The following is a 19,708-nucleotide window of genomic DNA, read 5'->3' as shown; positions in this document are numbered from 1 at the left end:
CCCACTGTCTACCCAACTCACATCACCCTCTTAAAGAACAAAGCACCTAAGGCCACAGACTTGGTTAAAATCGGTGTTCTTACAGCACACCTGGGTCCTGGCAAGTCTAACACATACAGAAGATGACCGTGTGACACCAAAAACTGGCAATGGCTCTTTTCTTTATTCTTCTGTGCTGGGGCTTCACTCCACCAGGACGCACAGCACTGAGTATTGTTTATGACTCACCCGTGGGTAAGAACCCAGCTGGTAACTGCGATCCACAATCTTGGGATGGGTTCAGGGATCGAATGACAGGGGCTCAGGAGGAAGAGACAGGTTTAGGGTCTCCCCTCCAATCAGCACGCCCCTCCTGGGAAGGGGACATGAAATCTGACAAATGGCCAACCACCACATTTTCCCTTATTTGGCTAAAGAGTTCAATAAGCGTTCCAATACAGAACTTGCAGATTTGTGCACTGCCCTGGAACTCCTCTCATCCCAACTCACTTCCAACTCCTAAGAACTGTCACGGCTGCACTGCCTGTTGTGTGGTCTGAGGCTCCATGACTCTCTGGCAAACACAAGGCGTAAGTGGGGCTCTGTCAGAACACGCATGTTTGTCCAACAAACCCTCCTGGAACCGGAGCCAACACCACTCACAGTCAGTTTAAATCCCCAAGTCTCCCCAGTTACAGCAGCTGTTACAGGATATCATTATGTTGCTTTTCCTGGGCTGAAGTTCGACCTGTCTGGTCTAAACTAGTATAATCATGGTATATTAGTAAATCTCATTTCATTGAGGGCAATACACACACACACACATATATATGTATACACACATATTTCTGGATAGAAATAAACTATACATCTTTTTTTTAGCAAAGGCACTCAGAATATTTATCTAGGAACTAACACAGGAATAATTAATCTAAGGGGAGAAAAGCCCAGGAGAAAAGAACGTAAACAACAGGAGCTGACAGATATGCAGCACCTTAAAATTTCAAAAAGCTTTCAATACACAGTCTTTCATTTCATTCTTAAAACGAAATGTGAAGAAAGTGGAGATCAGGAAACTGAGGCTGATGAGTTAAATGCCAGAGATGGTGGAGCTGGGGTGGGAAAAGAAGGCTTCAAACTCTAAACCCCAAGTTCTTTCCACTACAGAATACCCTTCTCCCTCTTAGACTGACCTCAACCCCTTCGAATGCCCCTTAGGTTCTTCATGTTCATTTATAAGTTAAAAGTAAAGCAAAATCTTTATTGCACTGAAATCACATTCAAAATAAACTGTAAGAAAGGTCACCACGTAAGCTTCTTAAATGGCGTAACATCAACTAGACTGTAAAATACTCGAAAGTGGTCGATGTAATTTTAACTCTTAAGCAGGGGTCCTCCACACACAATGACGGCTGAGATGTATTGCTGATAGATGGACCAGAGACAATCGGACATAAAACACCAAAGCATCCAGGGAAACTTATCTGACGGTCAACAACTCAGTTGCATCTTGGACAGCAGTTGAGCTTGGGCAGGGTTCCTTGACCTTGGCATTGTCCTGTGTGTGTGGGGTGAGGGGGTCCTTGTACATCGTAGGCTGTTAAATAGCATCTCTGGCCTCCAGCCACCACATGCCAGCACACCTCCTCCCCACTTGTGACAACCATATAAGTCACCAGACACGGCCAAAGTCCCCTGTGGAGCAAATTCCTGGGGGTTGAGAACTACGGGGCTAGGGTTTAAGACAAACACCTAAGTTCAATGGGATAGCCTTATTATTTACAAAGAAGAAGAGGATTCAAAGGATAGTAGAAGGTGATTGGTCTTAACCAATCATTTATTTCAGGACTACTTCCTCCACACTAAAGAAGGAAAGCTCTTTCTACAGAGATGATTAAGGTTGAATGCTGATGACCATCTAAGTCCCAGAAGACAAGATCTAGCTGGAATATTGGGGGAATATATCCATACAAATCAGTGGGTTAAAAAGGCACCAAAGTTGTACAATCAACATTAGAACACTGACTGAGAACTTCTACTCCAAAATCAGAAAGACATGGGTTGGACTTCCCTGGTGGCTCAGTGGTTAAGAATCCGCCTGCCAATGCAGGGGACACGGGTTCAAGCCCTGGTCCAGGAAGATCCCACATGCCTCACAGCAACTAAGCCCGTGCGCCACAACTACTGAGCCTGCACTCTAGAGCCCATGCTCCGCAACAAAGAGTAGCCCCTCCTCACCACAACTAGAGAAAGCCTGTGCACAGCAATGAAAACCCAGCGCAGCCAAATAAATAAATAAATAAATTTGTAAAAAAAAAAAAAAAAAAAAGACATGGGTTATCTGATGTGTGGCAATTGGCACTATCAAATAATAATAAAAATACTAACTATAAAAAGTAGTAGTAGCAAAGATTAAATACAATGTTTTTAAACAGGTAACGCACTGCTGGCAGAAACCATTACTCAGTAAATAACAGAAACAATTTTCGAACAAAAATATCTGTATATTCAGCCCCTCCTCCTGTGTTTCCAGCCTGCTCCTCTAGGCTCCCTACGATGGGGAGATCATGACCACTTCAAGTGGTAGATATAATCAGGTATTCCAGGATTTGTGGTCTACTCCCCGTCTTTTGGGTGAAGCCAAAATGACGTGGCAGGTGGTGGTGGGGCTTGGCTGGCACGGCAGCGTGACAGTGGCCAGCAATCCAGTGCTACGGAGCAGCTGCAATTTCAGAGGCCAGAGGCCCCCGGGCTTCAGAAACCGTGAGATGGAGAGGCAGCTCCCAGGGCCAGGCGCTCCAGGGCAGACTCTGCTAGCTGCCTACTCATATCCATTCTCCTCCTCCGCCATCGAAGCGGAGCCCCGATTTGGTAGGGAGAGGACATACGCCTAGTTGAGATAAAACTATTTTCCCCAGCTCCTCTGAAAACAGGAACAGAAGATAGTAGTTCAGAGCATAACACTGGAGCCAGATTCCTGGGTTAAAATCCCAGCGTTCCCTCTTACTAGCTATGTGACGCACTGCCCTTGGACAACGCACTAAACCTCTTGGATGAAATGCGACCACCCTCGCGGATTTATTTTGAGAATTAAATGGACGACACATTCCCGGTGTTGGCACATACCAGCACTCCATATATATTAACTATTTCATTATCATCGTGAGTCTCCGTTTCTGGCTCATCGAGGTGGATGGCGGCACTTCCGGGAAGACCCTTACAAAGGGGGCTCCCTCCACTAGCAGCTGCCTCTTCCCCTTCCTGCTTAGGATTCCGACAAGATGCTCAGAGTTGTCGCCAGGAAGTGACAGTGAGGACACAAACACACGTTAAGACACTCGTGTTCACAGCAGCATCCTTCACAACAGCCGAAAGGCAGATGCAAACTAAGTGTCTGTGGATGGATGAATGGACGAAGAACACGTGGTCGATACATACAACGGAATATGACTCAGCCTTGAAAAGGAAGGAGATATTGACACATGGTACAACATGGTTAAAACTTGAGGACATTATGCTAAGTGAAAGAAGCCAGTCAAAAAAAGATACATACTGCGTGATTCCACTTACATGAAATACCTTGAGTAGTCAAACTCAGAAAGACAGAAAGTTAGAATGGTGGTTGCTAGGGGTGAGGGATGGAGAACGGGAAGTTACTGTTTAAAGGGGACAGAGTTTCCGTCTTACAAGATGAAAGGAGTGCTGGGGATGGATTGTGATGATGGTTACACAGCAATGTGAAAATTGTTGAGATGGAGCCAAGACATGGAAGCAACCTAAATGTCCAAGGACAGAAGAATGGATAAAGATGTGGTATATAATATATATATAGATATATATATATATATATACACACACACATATATTTGTGTATGTATACACACACACACAATGGAATGTTACTCAGCCATAAAAAAGAATGAAATACTGCCATTCGCAGCAACATGGATGGACCTACAGGTCATCATACTAAGTGAAGTAAGTCAGACAAAGACAAATATCATATGAGATCATTTTTATGTGGAATCTAAGAAAATGATACAAATGAACTCATTTACAAAACAGAAATAGACTCACAGACACAGAAAACAAACTTGTGTTTACCAAAGGGGATGAGGAGGGGCAAGACATATTAAGAAGTTGGGATTAACATATACCCACTCCTATATATAAAATAGGTAAACAACAAGGACCTACTGTATAGCACAGGGAACTATGCTCAGTATATTATAATAACCTATAACGGAAAAAATCTGAAAAAGAATATATACATATATATCAGAATCACTTTGCTGTACACTTGAAACTAACACACCATTGTAAATTAACTATACCTCAATGTAAAAAGTTTTTTTTTTTCCAAACGGATAAGATGGTAAATGTTATATGTACTTTACCACAATTAAAAAAATAAAGAAATACATATTAAGGATGGCTGAGTAAAAAGGAGGTAGTGACATTGCTGATGCTCTGGGGCCACCATACAAGGCTTGGATTGGTCAATCTTCAGACCTCTTTTAAATTAGAGAAAAATAAGCCGTGTCTTCTTTTAACCACAGTTATTGTGCTACAACCAAAACAATTTCTCACAGATAAAAGCACGGAGATAAGAAGGCAAGAAGGAGTGTTTCCTTTCAGGTATTCAGATTCCCAAATAAAGGAAAGGAGACTATATTCTTTGCAACATCTTTGGAAAGGATCTCATCTTCACATCAATACCTCAACAGGTTCAGTCCTACAGTTCCCGGCAACTAACTTTCTCCTCAAGATGCCACCCTCACAGTCAGTCCATGGTGGCCAAGGGACAGCAGGATGGGGCCAACAGCCTTCCAAGAGGGAAAGAGCAGAACTAAATGAGAACCAAAACACCCACCAAAGGGAGCCTCCTCCATTCAGGATAATACCGCCATTCGAGCTGACAAAGACTTCTCAGTAGAAAACAAGAAGCAAACCACACTCCCTGAGTCAGAAGTGATTTCATTTCCCCTCATTGTTTTTGATGCTATGTGGGCATTTCTCCAGTGGGGGAGCAGAGACACCTTCACACACTTTTTATTATTTGGCTGTTAATGGTGTTTCTCTCTAATTAGACAGCTGCAGCTCAGCTGCATGTATGCAGGACAGTGGAAGATACTTCTAGAAGAAAATATCCTGTTCTATTGCTGACCAGAGTATCTGGAAACAGTATGAAAAATCCTGCTTTAGTGAATTATATAACTCCCATCTCACAAGAAAAATAATGTTCAAACGAGTTTTGCCAGGCTAGACGGGGGTCTACTCTAAGAGAAAAAGCATAAAACTTTGACAGTAGAGATAATAAGACCCACATGGATAAAACTATATTTAAATATGGGACCTTTCAAGAAAAGAGTTCCATAGGGAAAATGTTATATAATTTTTTTTCTATTTGTTCATTGAAGTTGAGAAGACAGATCTAAAATCTTAGTAATAACCTTCTAAAGCTTTGTAATGGTTTCTAACTATGACCAAACAAGAGCTAACTAGTTACATTTTTTGCTTTTTAATAATTACTTAGTTTATAATACCTTATTACTGAAAATATAAAAGAAGTCAAAATTGTGTCACAGCAGGAAATTCATATAATTCTACACTTTCCTGGGAAATATATTTCCAGAAAGAAATCTAGTTGCAATGTTTTTGAATGCAGCAATGGTTATAAAGTACAGAATACACAGAATGATTCATGATAGCAAAAATGCATATAAAAATAATAAAAAGGTTTTTAAAAATGATGCATATAAGCAAAGCACAGCCAGGAACCCTTCAGGAAAGGGCAATAAACGAAAATCACGGGCATGTTCAATATACCAATTCAACAGTATATAAACCCATTAAGAGCTTGAACATAGCCAAAACTTCATATCCCCTTGGACGGAACATAAAACATGAGCAGTGTTGCCTTGAAAAACAAAGGTATCTGCAAATCACAGTTTATTAAAAAAAAAAATTTTTTTTTTTTTGAAGCCACGGGAATGGAAGCACTTATGAATCTTGGGAAAATATGTCCTGGGAAAGCAGAGTCTGAAAATGAGGACTCCTGAGTAGGTATCATAATGGTTAAATGCCACAATATTTTTTAAAAAAAAAATCTTTCACACAAGGTAATTTTAAAGCTGGTTCTTTGATGAAGCAAGCAATTTATCTGACCTCAGGATTTTTCTTGTTTTGAGAGAAAAGTGGAGGAGGGTCCTATTGTCACGTAGCATCTGAGTCATCAGGGTCCACCCGCTCGGGTCACGTGCACAGCAACCCCACAACTGCCAACAGGAGGGAACAGGACAGAGATGGGAGACGATAAATTCTCCCACCTCGAAGGAGACAGCGATCCCACAGTCAACAAAACCATTTCATCATTTTATTCATCTTTCTTCCAAGTTATATTTTGGTAATAACTTACTTAAAAAAAAATTAATTCCTCGAATCCTAATTTCTACAAACCTCTGTGAAAATCTGCAGTTGGGATTAACATGCCACTTAAAACATCATTTCTACTGCTCAAAAACAGGGAATTCTGGCACAGGTTTCTGTGCTTGTGTAGAGAGTGTTGGGGAAAAAAAAAAAGAGCTTTGCTTCTTGAAACAGGAGTTGATATATAATATCCTTAACTTGGAACAACAATTAGCGTCAGGAGATTGTCACTACTGGCATCATACAGAGACACTAAAGTATAGCACGAAACAATGGTCACCATTCAACACGGGTCCAGGGACACCTCCTGATGTCAGCAGCTCCCATGCAGCCAAAGCCATGAGCACTTGTGACTCCTTGGTGGGAGCACATCCTTCTAACGAGTAAGAAATGCACTCGTAGTCTGTTGTATTTTTAGATTCCACATATAAGTGATATCACACAGTATTTGTCTTTCTCAGTCTGATTTATTTCACTTAGCAAAATAACGCCCTCCAAGTCCATCCACGTTGCTGCGAATGGCAAAATTTCATTCTTTAAAGAAGCAGACTCACAGACATAGAGAACAAACTAGTGTTACCAGTAGGGAGAGGGAAGCGGGGAGAGGCAATTAGGGATAGGGGAGTAAGAGGTATAAACTATTGGGTGTAAGATAGGATACAAGGATATACTGTACGACACGGGGAATATAGCCAATGGTTTATATTGAGTAATAACTATAAATGGAGTGGAACCTTTAAAAATTGTGAATCACTATGTTGACATCCTGTAACATATAATACTATACAGTAACTATACTTTAATAATAAAATAAAATAATTTTAAAAAAAGAAACGTACTCCTGCCCTGGCTTTGACGACCACACTTTTCTGGTTTTACTCCTCTCTCTGCAGTGGCCTCTCCTGGGTCACCAGCATCTCCTCCTGCCAACTGAGTCCCCATGCTGAGCCCCCGGGCATCTGAAGTGTCCTCAGAGCTCTGGCCTCTGTCCCTGCACACAATTCCCGGGCAGCCCCTCCACTGATACTGCCCCGGGCTCAGAGTCACCTTCTCTGTCTTCAGCTCCCAAATCTCCACTTCGCCAGGCCTCCCCCTCCTCTGCCTCTGTCGCCTCCACTTTTACCTGCAGACAAGTAAACACCAGGTTCAACATGTCACTCTCCTCCGAGTACACAAATACGATCCTCCTCCAGGGTTTTCCTGTCTGCACGTGACAATCCACCCAGCTGATCGGGCCAGAACATGGAATTATTTCTTACTGTTCCTTGTCTTTTGTTTTTTATATCTAACCAAACAATCAAGTCCCCTACATTCCTCCTGAGAAATGTATACTGTATCTCTGTCCCCTCGGCCACCACCATTTCTGGCGATGATTTTTACAACAGAGACCTAACAGAGTTCCTGCGTTCTCTCTGGTTCAGCCCTTTTAATTTTTAAAATTAAAAATTATAATTTTCTAAAAATATGTAAATTTTATCAAGCCATTCTCTCGAAAGGCTTCCCAGCGTCCTCAGGATAAGGTCCTGAGTCATGAGCCCTTCACGATGCGCCACCCTGCTTCTCAAATGCCTCCAGGCTCCTCCCCCCACACCTCTGCAAACCTAGAGGATTTCTACCACCTAAACAGCATTTTTCAAATTGGGTGTTGCAACCCATTAAAGATGTAAAACTGATTTGGTGGGACTCAACATTTTTTTTGAAAATGGAATTACCGAACAATAATAATGACTACAACAGCTAGCGTTTACATAGCGCATTCTTTGTGCCAGGAGGGGTTCTAAAGTGCTTTGTACATATCGGCTCACTTGAGCTTCCAAGCAACCCTGGAAAGCAGCCACCATTATGAGCCACACTTCACAATTGAGAAAAGTAAAGCACAAAGGTGTTCACGAAGTTGCCCTAAACCCAAGGCTGCTGAGGGTACAGCTGGGAGTTGGCCCCGAGCCATCTAACTTCAGATTCCAGGCCCTCAACCTCTATACTCCGATGCCGCTCAGCATTAGAGCCCATCACGAGGAGGAAGGGCAGCGATCAGACGGCAAAACGTTTACTGGAGTTGTTGGCGCGTATGTGTTCGCTGGGTTACAGGTGGAATGTGTCTCCTGCTGAGGATCACATCAGAGGAGTCTGAATCCCTCTGATGAAAACTCCTCCTCTCCTCCAAAAGCCCCTTCAGATACAGAAGTCACAACATCTGTAGGACCTCGGTTTTGAGGTCATCTTCCGGAGGGAGGCTGCCTCTGCCTCCCGGGCTGGGCCCACCGGCTCCCTGAGCCCCCCTCAACCCCTACAGGCCTCCTCCTGAGGCCCAGGGCCCCCTCGGGCTCCCGTGACACCCGGCACACAATCCCCCGCACCTGGCATCGAGCCTAGCCCGCCTGGAGCAGGCCTCCAGTAAGGATGCGTGGAATGTGTGGGTTAAAGCTTTTACCTCACAATTACCAAAGAATCATACACACTCCATAAACGGACTTGAAAAGAATCCGCCCCCTCATGGTTGGAAACAATTCTTTCCAGGTGAGGAGTGAAACACTCAGAATTCATTTCACTGCCCAGGTGACCCTTGTGTGAGATGCGGGGCTGCACAAACCTACTGCCCTTGCTTCCGAGTCACCCGACAGCACAGCTGGCGGGGTGACAGAGAGGGCACTGGATATGGTGGGAGGACGAGGCAGTTCCCTTAAGAAGTAATCAGCGGGAAAGAATATAAAAAAAAGAATTCTATCCGTGTATAACCGAGTCACTTTGCTGTACAGCAGAGACTGGCACAGCACTGTAAATCAACTGTCCTTCGATAAACAAAAAAAAAGAAGTAATCAGGACCAGAGGCCCACATCGCACCCCCCAGCAGGTAAGTGCCTTTCCTGCCCGAAGCACCATCTAGGGAAGGCGCTGCCCTTCACAAGACTTCTTTGGCCCCAGATCTCTACTCTCACCTGCCAGTTTGCAAAGGAGCCGTGAAAGTTAATCTTTAATAGAATTACTTATCAAATATGATGGCCCATCAGGAGGTTTACTGCTCATTTATACTTACCTGAATGTGGAGACACATCACACCAAGTTTATTTTAGGGGAATCGCCTTTCCCGGGTGTGCTTAGGACAGCTTGGGTGTGCAGTAGAGAGTGTTCTACACAAGTGGTTATCAGTGCTTTGCCATTGCCAAGCGGCTGCAGCTAGGCGCTAGAGACACACCAAAGGAAAACCGCCCTCTTCTTAGAGTAACTGTCTGAAACTGTTCCAGAATCAACCTATACTGAGATAAAGTAGACGCTCTCATTTTTCTCAATTAAAAATGTTTTCGGCATTATATTTTAAAAGCAGATAAAATCAAATAGGAAAGAAAAGAAACCTGAAATTCTAGGAATTCAAAAGTACACTTGAGATGCTCTCCTGACGGCTAAAATCAGTTATAGAAGCAGGAATTAGATAAATTATTTCCCTGCAAGCAGCAGTGGGAATCTGGCAACGCCAGGCATGAGGACCCCAGATGCACACAGTGAGCGGAGGAACCGAGGCAGGCGGCACGGAGCCGGGAGGGCCTCCCAGGGGAGGCCCCAGGGCTGAGCACATCCAAGGGCCAGGCAGGTGCTGCTGTGGGCGGCAGGGACGGGGCGTGGGTGAGACAGAGGGGGCAGAAGAAACAAACACCGGATGATCAGAAGAGGAAGTCGACGCTGAGGGCATACTCCCAGGAAAGGACGAACAGCCTCACAATTATTTTAATAGAAAAAAATAAACGAGACAGCAGTGATGGATCCATCGCGAAGGTGTGTAGAAAGGGAAGGGAAACGAGGTGCGAAAACAGGAAGGACGTCAGAGCCTTCACAGGACTAGGGGGCCATCCTGAGAGAGCAGAGCAGGAGGAAAGCCTTTTCAAAATCATCGTCGCTAGCGTTCCAGTTTGAGGGTCAGCTGTGGACAAGGGGATGTGGCAACTGGTAATTTTTAATTAACAGTAAAATTCCTGAGTCCTTAAGAATTATTTTGGAGAGAGAGAGGACCACAGACAGGAGAAGCTTCAGAAATCAAATAGGAACAAAAGCCAGGTTCCAAAGGTACTGAGTTCCACGCTTCCCGGCTAGCTGCGGGGGTCTACATTTTCAGAGCACGCAGCAGCAGCGGCCACTTCACATGATGACCTTCACAGCCGTCGCAGCTCCCACATGGGGCTGGGGCAGCAGAAACCACAGGGAAAGGTTGAGGAGGCCGGGTGGTCCAGCAGAGGCGTGGAAACCTGCCCCTAAAGGGGGACAGGCCTTCGAACCCAGTGGCCCCGCCCTCACCCACTGGGTGGCCTCTGTAACTAGTTCACCTCTCCCAACCTGTGGGTTTAGTTTCTTCATCCATAAAATGGGGCTAAAAAGAGCACCTACCTGACAAGGTGATTCTGAGGATTTAAAGGAGTATTGAGAATAGTGCTCTGGGCAGCCTGTCCCCCGGCCCCAGCGCTCAGTGACTGCTCCTGGCTAGTGGACGCACGCCACCCAGAGGATGCTCTTCTCTTTAAAGTTGTACCCACCAGCCCATCACCCCCAAAATCAGAAAGGAGGGCCAAGAAGTGGTCTCGGATGGACAGCCCTCTAAATTAACTGGAAGAGCTGAGACAGAGAGAAAGTGGGGATATTTTCCAGTTAGTTTGTGTCAGTTCAGTTCAAAGTCTCTGTTCCTTTGTGTGGACAGAGAATGTAAAGTTGTTCCTTTAGTTTCTTTGTTTAAGGACTGGAATTGTAACATAAACCAAAAGATCGTGAGAAACAGAGAGATGCTGTTTTCAATACAGGTGAAAGATAAATTATAAACATTACAGACGTTGTGGAAGGAGAAACGAAGGAGGTGAGATGTCCCCATCTTGGTCAAGCCACACCTCACACTGGTCAGGACCATTCCAGGCCCCGTGGGGCCAGGAGGGAAAAGGGGAAAGCTCCAGAGCGCCACCTAGGGGTGGGGCAGTCTGTAAACTAAACCTGGTGGGCGTGGCCCCCAGAAGGGGGAGGCCAGCCACCAGGTAATTCTCTCTGAGGCAGCTGTTCAGAGAATTGTGAAGAGTAAAACCAAGGCTCTGACTTCTTTTAGGGACAGGATCTTACGCCATCGCCCAGAGCCTGACATTTGAGGCTTAGGAAGACATCCATAGGGCAATCTTAACACTTACTCCTTGTTTGAACCTATAACCCCTCAACCCTACAACCCCCAGCCTGAAGGTTGGGGCCTGCCTGACAGGAGGACTTAACTTGGAAACTGTATCACCTTTTTTGCAAGTCTGATGGAATAGAAAATCCTTAAATCATTTATGACTACTAAGAGCAGAGAAAACAGTCACTTCCACAACAAACCAAAGAACATGATGTGCTCTGGGAGCATGAAAAGACTTGCTCCCTGGGGACCATCCCCTCAGTCACAGGCCAACTCGGGAAGTGATTTCACCTCCCAAAGGCGGGAACAAGCAGCCCTGCCCTGGTTCAGTCACTGCTCATAACACGCAAAACCACTCCAGGTAGAAATTCCTCACGTGCACCGTCACCACCTACTCTAGCAATTTTATGGATTTTCTGTATCTGTTCACGCAACAAACACATTATCTTAGTCTGGGTTTCATCAGAAGCCAATCCTGAGACAAGGGTTCGGGGCTGTGGTCTGACGGAAGCTGAAGAAACTCTGGTCGGGAAGTGGCGATGGGACCGAGGGAAGGAAAGGCGGCCCGGCAGGACGATTCCCAAGCCTGTTTCCACCGCGGGCAGGGAGGGGGATGCCGTGGGCAAACTCTGGGAGCCGCAGGAGGGACGGCCTCTCCACCAGTAGCATGCACGGGGCTCCCCAGGGCTGATAAGCATAGATTCTGATGTCAGAAGATCTGGGGTGGGGCCTGCGATGCTGCGTCTCTGCCAGGCTCCCAGGGCCTGCCATGCACCCTCAGGGCTAAGGGCACAGACTTCCACCTCAGCGTCCTAACCCGGAGGCCGGGAGGCCTGGAACGCGTTCACACGGGCTTCCTTGGGTCATCGCTGATGCTGCTCTGGGCGGGCCTCGTTGCAGGCACCGCCGGCAGTTCTGCACTGCGGGGCTGGGGGATCCGGGCTAGCAGGCATCTGGTATGTTCCCTGGGCACTGACGACGCACCAGGCAGTCTGCACAGGATGCAGCAGGGAAAAGGGGGTAACAGTCCCTGACACTGTTGACATTTTATTAAACCAGGTAAGTGGGATGGATCATGTCTTAGGGGGTGGTAAGTGCAAAGGAGAAAAAGAATGCCAAGAAGTGGGGCAGGAAGTGTCCCGTGGGAGAGAGAACAGTTTGCGGTGCTGGACAAGCCCCCTGAAAGCTGACACTTGAGTGAAGATGTTAAATGTCCAAGAGTGAACCCGGCCGTGACCGTCTGAGAAAAGATTATTTTGGTAGAGGGATGGGTGAGGTCCAAGGCTCAAGTGGGCCTGGCAGTTCAGGGAAGAGAGGCCGGGGTAGTCGGGGTGAAGTCAGCAGAGGAAAGAGTAGAAAAAATGAGGTCCGAGGGACTGGGGGGAGGGGTGGATCCTGTAGCATCCAATGGGAGACTCAGGATTTCCTCCTTCACTCTGAGAGACCTGGAAGCCAACTGGGGGTTGAGAGGAGGGACGTGCCGTGACTCTAGCTGCGAAGTTCAGAATATACAGAAGAGAAGCAAGGGCAGGAGCAGGGGGTGTAGCTGGGAGACTACTGCCCAAATCCAGGAGGGGCTGGGGATGCTGAAAAGTATGACGATTACAGAGATGTGTCAAAAACAGATCAAATGGGCCTCTGCTTCTGTACCTAACAGATTAAATGCGGGGTATAAGGAAAAATAGGAATCAAGGACTACTGCCAGCTTTTGGATCTAACCAACTGAAAGAACAGAGCTGCCATTACGTGAGAAAGGAAGATGGAGAGGAACAATCTGGAGAAACGCCTGAGCCATGTGGGGAGCACACGTTAGGTTTCAGGCGCCTGGGAAGAGGCAGCCTCTGCTGATCTAGAGTTCAAAGAAGCTGCCCAAGCGGGGGATGTGAATTTGGGAGTCATGTGCCAGCACGCTGTCTTTAGAGCCCCGAGGCTCTCTTTCCTAAGAATGCAAACGTTCTGTGTTGCAGAATAGAGGAAAACAGACGGAGACTGAGGCCCGAGCTTGGAGCACTCCAATATCTGAAGGATAGCGCAGGACCAGCAGTGGCAAAGGAGACAGTGACGCGGTGGGCAGGGAGAAAGGCGACCCCGGCAGGGCGATCTCAGAGAGGAGCAGGAATCCACACGCCGAAGGGTCCCGCGGACCGAGGAGAGGGTGCGAATACGGCAGGAAGATGCAGCAGGAGAGGCCACTGGTGGCCGGATGAAAACAGGCTTTAGGGAACCAAGGGGGGCGAAGGCTTCCTTGAAGGGAGTTTAAGAGAGAACAGGAAAATGGAGGCAGCAGATAGAAACTGATCCCAGGGCTTGCCAAAGGAGAAAGGAGGAAATGGGAAAATGAGGGAGTACTTGGAAGGGGAGGTAGGGTAAGACAGACTTTTCTCTAAGATGGAGGGTAGGACAGAGTAGATGATCCAGGAGGGAAGGGCCAGCATCAGGGTGCAGGAGAAAGAAGAAAGAATTGCTGCAGCAACGTCCCGGCCTAAGTAAGAAAGGATCAGACCGTTTTGGGGGACTGGCCTGAGCTTAATGCATGGGTGGCTCATCCGCCCTAAAAAGAAAAAAAAATGTAAGCAGAAAGGTTAACAGGAGACCATAGGTTATTTCACTATGATAGGAAATCTAACCCAGTTTTAGTCTCTTGTTTCTAAATTGGCCATTATTAAACATAGGTCAGAAGAAAACCATCCAACGCTCAATTATGTAAGAGGTCACTCCCCCAGTGAATTCTTTAAAAGACTGTTGGAAAGGATCAAACAGTTACTTTTATATAATACTTTGTGGCTTGACAAAAATCCATTTAGGAATAGCATGTACTTGATCCACGATGTTCAATGTAAAAGATATAGAGAGAGTCTCTAATGGTAACAAATAACATTCAGAAAGAATATTGCCAATCTATGCTGTGGTAAATGTCATTAGCCAAGCTTGTCCTCTAGTGCAGTTTTCAACAGTGTGTGGTATTTATTTACACTGTGTTAGTAAGGAGTGAATAGTCACTAGCCTTCAATTTTCACATCAACTGCAGAAAAAAGATGCCATTTTCTACACAGCCTGGTACTGAAATTGACTTAGCATCTCAGAACTGTCAAAAATTTCTTTTACGAAAAGGTTTGCTTTACAGAGACTATAAAGTAGGTGTCATCCTTGACACTTGCATTCTGTATTCAGGCCGCGGGTCTCTGGAAAAGCAGCGTTAAAGAACGTCAGAAAAGGTCTTAGCAAGGCCCGGCCGTCACGCTCGGCGCCCCTCGGCTCCCTCTGCCGTCAGTTTCCACGCTGGAGATGTCAGAGGCTCTTTGCTGCAGCTAGAAGAATCCTCGCCAAGGATGCTATCAGCTGCCCTAGGACTCATCTTTGCTAAGAGGTCGGTCCGGCACTTACTTTCCTCTGTTAAAAACGGGAACCTGTTTCCTTTCAAATTAAAAGAAGCATATACTAAGTATCGGATTTACAAATTCAGAACTTATTCCAAGGAAACCTCCCAATAGGTGTACTTATATACAGGACCGGTTCTCTGTCCAGGTGACAAACAAGAAAACAAATCAAAGTATGCAAAACCGCTCTCTTCCAGCTCCTTCTTTCTCATGACAAAGTACTGCTCTTGTGTTTCATTAGGTAGGCCTAATTTTTCTCCACATTTATTTTAACTGCGTCCCCTGAATCACCAGCAGGCTGCACTGGATGTCATTCAATTCTGCCAACGAGAAACCGGTCACATTAATCCACAGGGCAATTGGGCCCGAGGCAAAAATCCACACGTCCTGGTATTTCTGACGTGAGCAAATTGACACTGTTCTGTGTGCTTCCGTCCGGCAGCATTGGAGGGTTCGCTCAGCCGGGGAGGGCGCGAGGGTAGGGCTGCCAACTGCTACCAGATCAGAGCGGAGGTGAATCCTTCTCACAGGCTCCCATCCCAGTACCGTAATACCACTTATGACATGGTTTTCCTCTTCATCATCACATTTCTCTTTGATCGGCATGCAATTCTACCATTCTCAGGAAATAGAGCTAACTCTACAGTTTCTCTGAAATCCCAGGGGGCCACGAAGCATGAAGGGGTTGTGGATGAAGGCTTTGCTCTAAAGGACGGACGGTCTGAGATCCACCTGCACAAGCTTTCACACCTGTGATGACAACACCTGGCAGCTCTTTCCAGAAACGTTTTTATAAAAGAGTGTGCACTCTCACTCCCTGGGGTCCCAGCAACCTCAGGATCATTATTTGCCAACGTCTCCCTACTTTTTCACCCTGGAAGAACTTGTTGGTTCAGCCATCCCTGAGCAAAGATATCTATTTTCTCAGCCCCCCCACCCCAGTTTTTTGTCTAAACAGTGTAACCCATCAAGGGAAGAACCTTTGCCAAAAAGTCCTTTTCACACTGGCCCATTGGTCCATCGATGGATGGGTGACTATCCCAAACCACACACCTCATCGCCCACAGACTGTTCCCCTACCTGCCTGTGTCCCCAGCTGCCATGTCGCACAACAAAACCAACCCGGTACATTGCGCACTCTCAAAGCACCCATCCTCACGCCGATGGGTGTGGGCGGGTGAGTTCTGAATACACCAGCAGTGAGAACTCTGGTTTTCCACTAGGAAAACGGGCCAAGAAAAGAGAGGAAAAAACACTTCTCTGCCTTGTCAAGCAGTAAACCCCCAAGCTTGACATCAAGAACAGAAAGTCCCAAAGCGATTATCGTGGGTGTTACGAAACCATCAAAACTGCTGATGTCGTAAACAAAATCTGTCAACAGCCACTAAGAATTCATTGAAAGTAAATTTATTGTTTGTTTAAAAAAACAAAAACAAAAACAAAAAACAGAACTGTGCAATATGTGCTTCTCAAGACATTTGGACTCTCGTTTGTTGCTCATCTCTTCTCGGGCTTCAGTTTGGCCAGGCTAAACGAGAAACACGGTACAGACACACGGTTAGTGAGCACAGGTAAGGGAGGCAACCGAGACGCGTGTTTGTTATTTTCTCAAAAGCCTACAAGGTGCGAGCCAAACTAGGACATCGAGTTTTAAAATCTGATCGTGTTCACTGCGTTCTGAAGACGATTATATTCTAAAAAGGGAAAGACAGCCGTATATCTGATTTCAACCAGACAAGCTTTCAAACTAAATTATCCTTTTCCTCGTACAGAACTGAATAAAACCATGCTGTAGGGACCCAGGGAATCATTTTCAATGTAACTGGAGGATTCAGTTTTAACGGTAACAGTGCAACATGGCTTTTGCTTTAGTGGTCCAGGGGGCGACAGGCCCTCAGCCATCATGTGTCACAGCACCACACAAAGCACCTGAGGCGTGAGTGGGGTCACGTCCAGGAACCTTCCGTTACAGATGGGAGGCAATTTCATGACATTCAAAAGAAAATGATTCTAATTTTTCAGGCAAAGTAGCATCGAATTACACTTATTCAAGGGCTGAAAAAAAGGGGAATACATAATTTTAAATGCTTACTATCTGAGAATATTGTCCTAAATAAGGGAGTTTATTATCTTATTGATTATTTCATTTTGGAGACTCACACAAAAACACGCTGCTTAACAATGCTATTGCCTTCCTTTAAAAACGGATGCATTTCAAACATTAAACAACAGATCTCTCTCCTTCTAAAGCACGGACTCAGTTCCCTCTTTGGTGACAATTTCATACAATTGCAGAATTCTCAGAAACATTTTATAGTATTAAATTTGAATAGCCATGCATCCAAGAATCAGACATATACAAAGGCTCCACATTTCAGACCCTCATGCTGCCCTGCACTTTTCACACAGAACGATCACATCAACAAAGTCAAGTTTACCTTTTTAGTAGAGAAACTCAGCCTTCTCAGATCCAAAGTCATTTTAATTAAGGCAATGGGAGCGCCTTAGGGGCAAAAGAAGATGTAGTACATACAAGGAGAAATCCATACAAACACGGGACACTTTACATTTGTCATTTGATTCCTTGTAGATTTAAATTTGTGATTTAAAACTGGCATTAAGGCAGCTTTTGCACTTCATATACTTCATAATTTATAAACAGAGGAGTGATTCATGTGACTCCCAACATTCTTTCCTAGAGCTGTTTATCAATAATTAAATTGTTTTGGTGACTACCATTCAATGCACGAAGTAGAAAACCATGTCGTCTGTATAGACCAACAAATAAAAATACCGACTCAAGGTACCGTGGTTTCCTCTGGTACAGTTTTTGAGATATGGTACATCTATGTGGCCCTCATCAAATGTAAACAAAATCACAGACAACTTACAGGGGTGGGAATAGAGTGTGTGTGTTTTGGGGTCAAGGGGAGGGAGATGGTGGGGAGCAGAGCCTGCGAGCCTGTTTTTTGAAGGAAACCATATTATTATTCCCTCAAAAGGCTAAAGGGAAAAAGCTCACATGCCTCAAAAGCTAAACTCCCAACATCTAATGCCCCTTACCCTTACCTTCTTCTTTCCGTTATAACTGAACCAAAAAACAGAAACAAATCAAAACAACACCCCCCAACACACACACACACACACACACACACACACACACACCCCCCTGCTTTGTACTTCGGGCCTACGTTGGGAAGCTATACTTGAATCTTCTTACAAAGTGCTCTAAGAAATTATATGCACATACACGTTTTGATTAAGGTATTTTAAAGCAACACTGCTAAGGGAATCACATCCTATTCTCCTCAAAAGAACAAAGAGGAAGGAAGAGACTAATTTTTAAATCTTACTATATTCCCCTCTGTTAATTAAAAAAAAAAAAAAAGGAAACATAAAAGAATCAACCTGCAAGTCTATTAGTCTCAAATAATTAGATCCAGTAGGTATGGAAGGTAGTAAAAAAGGTTTTGAAAAGTCTAACAATGCTTTAAGAGTCTTCTCAAATACTAAGGACGTTTCATAATGCTGTGAAGGAGTTAGAGGCAATAGACAACCAAACAAAAAGCTTCTGTTAGTCTAATAAAGGATTCTCAACTTCTTTTCAAGGAGGAATATTCAGCAAGCTTCAACCATTTCCCAAAGGGAAACCAGAGAGAAGACGGCCACGTTCAAGGCAACTAGACAAGATACTGCAACCTGTTAGGATATCTTTGCATTCTCCATGTGGTGGTGTGTGGCCCTCCTGGAAGAAAAAGCCCTGTTCTGTGGAATTCATACACTTCCTGGGGTATAAGTACCCCCCAACACGGCTGATTTTAAGCTACCAGCGTGTGGTAGCAGCACCGTGCCAATACAGTGGGCGTAAATAACCTCAAAAGCAGAGATCATAGTGAAATGTAATAAAATAATCAGGAAGTGATGAGCTTTGAGTTATTAATTACCTTTGATTTTTATAGAACTTATCTAATTTTTAATAATGGCTCGGTTTAACAATCAATTGGCAAAATTTCTAAAAATTGAACAATTGACCCTCACAAGCCAGCACGGGCTGACTCCAGCAAATTGGTCCCAGAAAAGTGTGGACACCCATGATTTTCTCAGTAGCCATTCTTAAACACTGGGAGACTGTGAGCTCAGTTTTTAGAAAATACCTTCAGCCCCTGCACTTAAACACAGAAGTTGATTTTTAAGAATACTCAGGCCTTTGAAGTTACAAATGGGTCAACTTCTTCATCACAAAGCTGGCTTTCACTACGGGTTAGAGGTATAATCTATAGAATTTGATCTAGAGAAAACATCATACAGTGTTTTACAGAACTTTTAGTAAAAACGGGGCTGGGTTGGGTTGCATTCAGGGTCCCTTTGAAACAATATATATATATTTCCCCATGGTCCCCACACTCACCACTCCTCTGGCCCCAAAAAGAAAACTCTACCATAAAGCCTCTCTTACTCTGGAGTCCCAAGCTACAGAAAAAATAATGTATAATTAAAATAATGTATAATTTCTAAAATAATTATAAACAATCTAGAAGTTTGCTTACTTTTTTATTCAATGAGAAGAACAGAGCACTGAATCCATCAGATAAATGTTGGCCAATGAAGGAAACCTACAAGCCAATAGCCTTCAGGAAGACTTCCCTGGGGGGGGGGAGGGGGGCACCTGGAAGTGAGGCTGGGCTCCAGGCGGGATGTGTATATCCTAGGGGAGGTTTCCTCTTACTTCATATTCTCTGATTTAAAGAAAACAGGGGTGCAAATTCCTTCAATGTTAATTGATAGACAA

At 44.9% G+C, this 19,708-nt stretch overlaps 1 protein-coding gene across 25 annotated transcripts in view; it reads right to left on the bottom strand.

The window, feature by feature from the left end:
- Window positions 1–19,708, bottom strand: part of PARD3 (par-3 family cell polarity regulator) — a 627,365-nt gene that overhangs the window by 184,457 nt on the left and 423,200 nt on the right. For 3 of the 25 annotated variants that reach the window (XM_082449628.1, XM_082449630.1, XM_082449629.1), the window contains one exon: window positions 16,311–16,447. The exons of the other annotated variants lie outside the window; for them this stretch is intronic. In XM_082449628.1, the coding sequence (XP_082305754.1) occupies window positions 16,417–16,447 (31 nt within the window). In that variant the 3' untranslated portion in view covers window positions 16,311–16,416. Of the gene's footprint in view, window positions 1–16,310; window positions 16,448–19,708 lie in introns of those variants that run through there. 25 annotated transcript variants of the gene reach the window in all.

Source organism: Balaenoptera physalus, assembly GCF_965194825.1.
Source record: "Balaenoptera physalus genome assembly, chromosome: 2".
Lineage (NCBI taxonomy): Eukaryota > Metazoa > Chordata > Mammalia > Artiodactyla > Balaenopteridae > Balaenoptera > Balaenoptera physalus.
The sequence above is the reverse complement of the archived record's forward strand: the minus strand, read 5'-3'. Positions and strand labels throughout refer to the sequence as shown.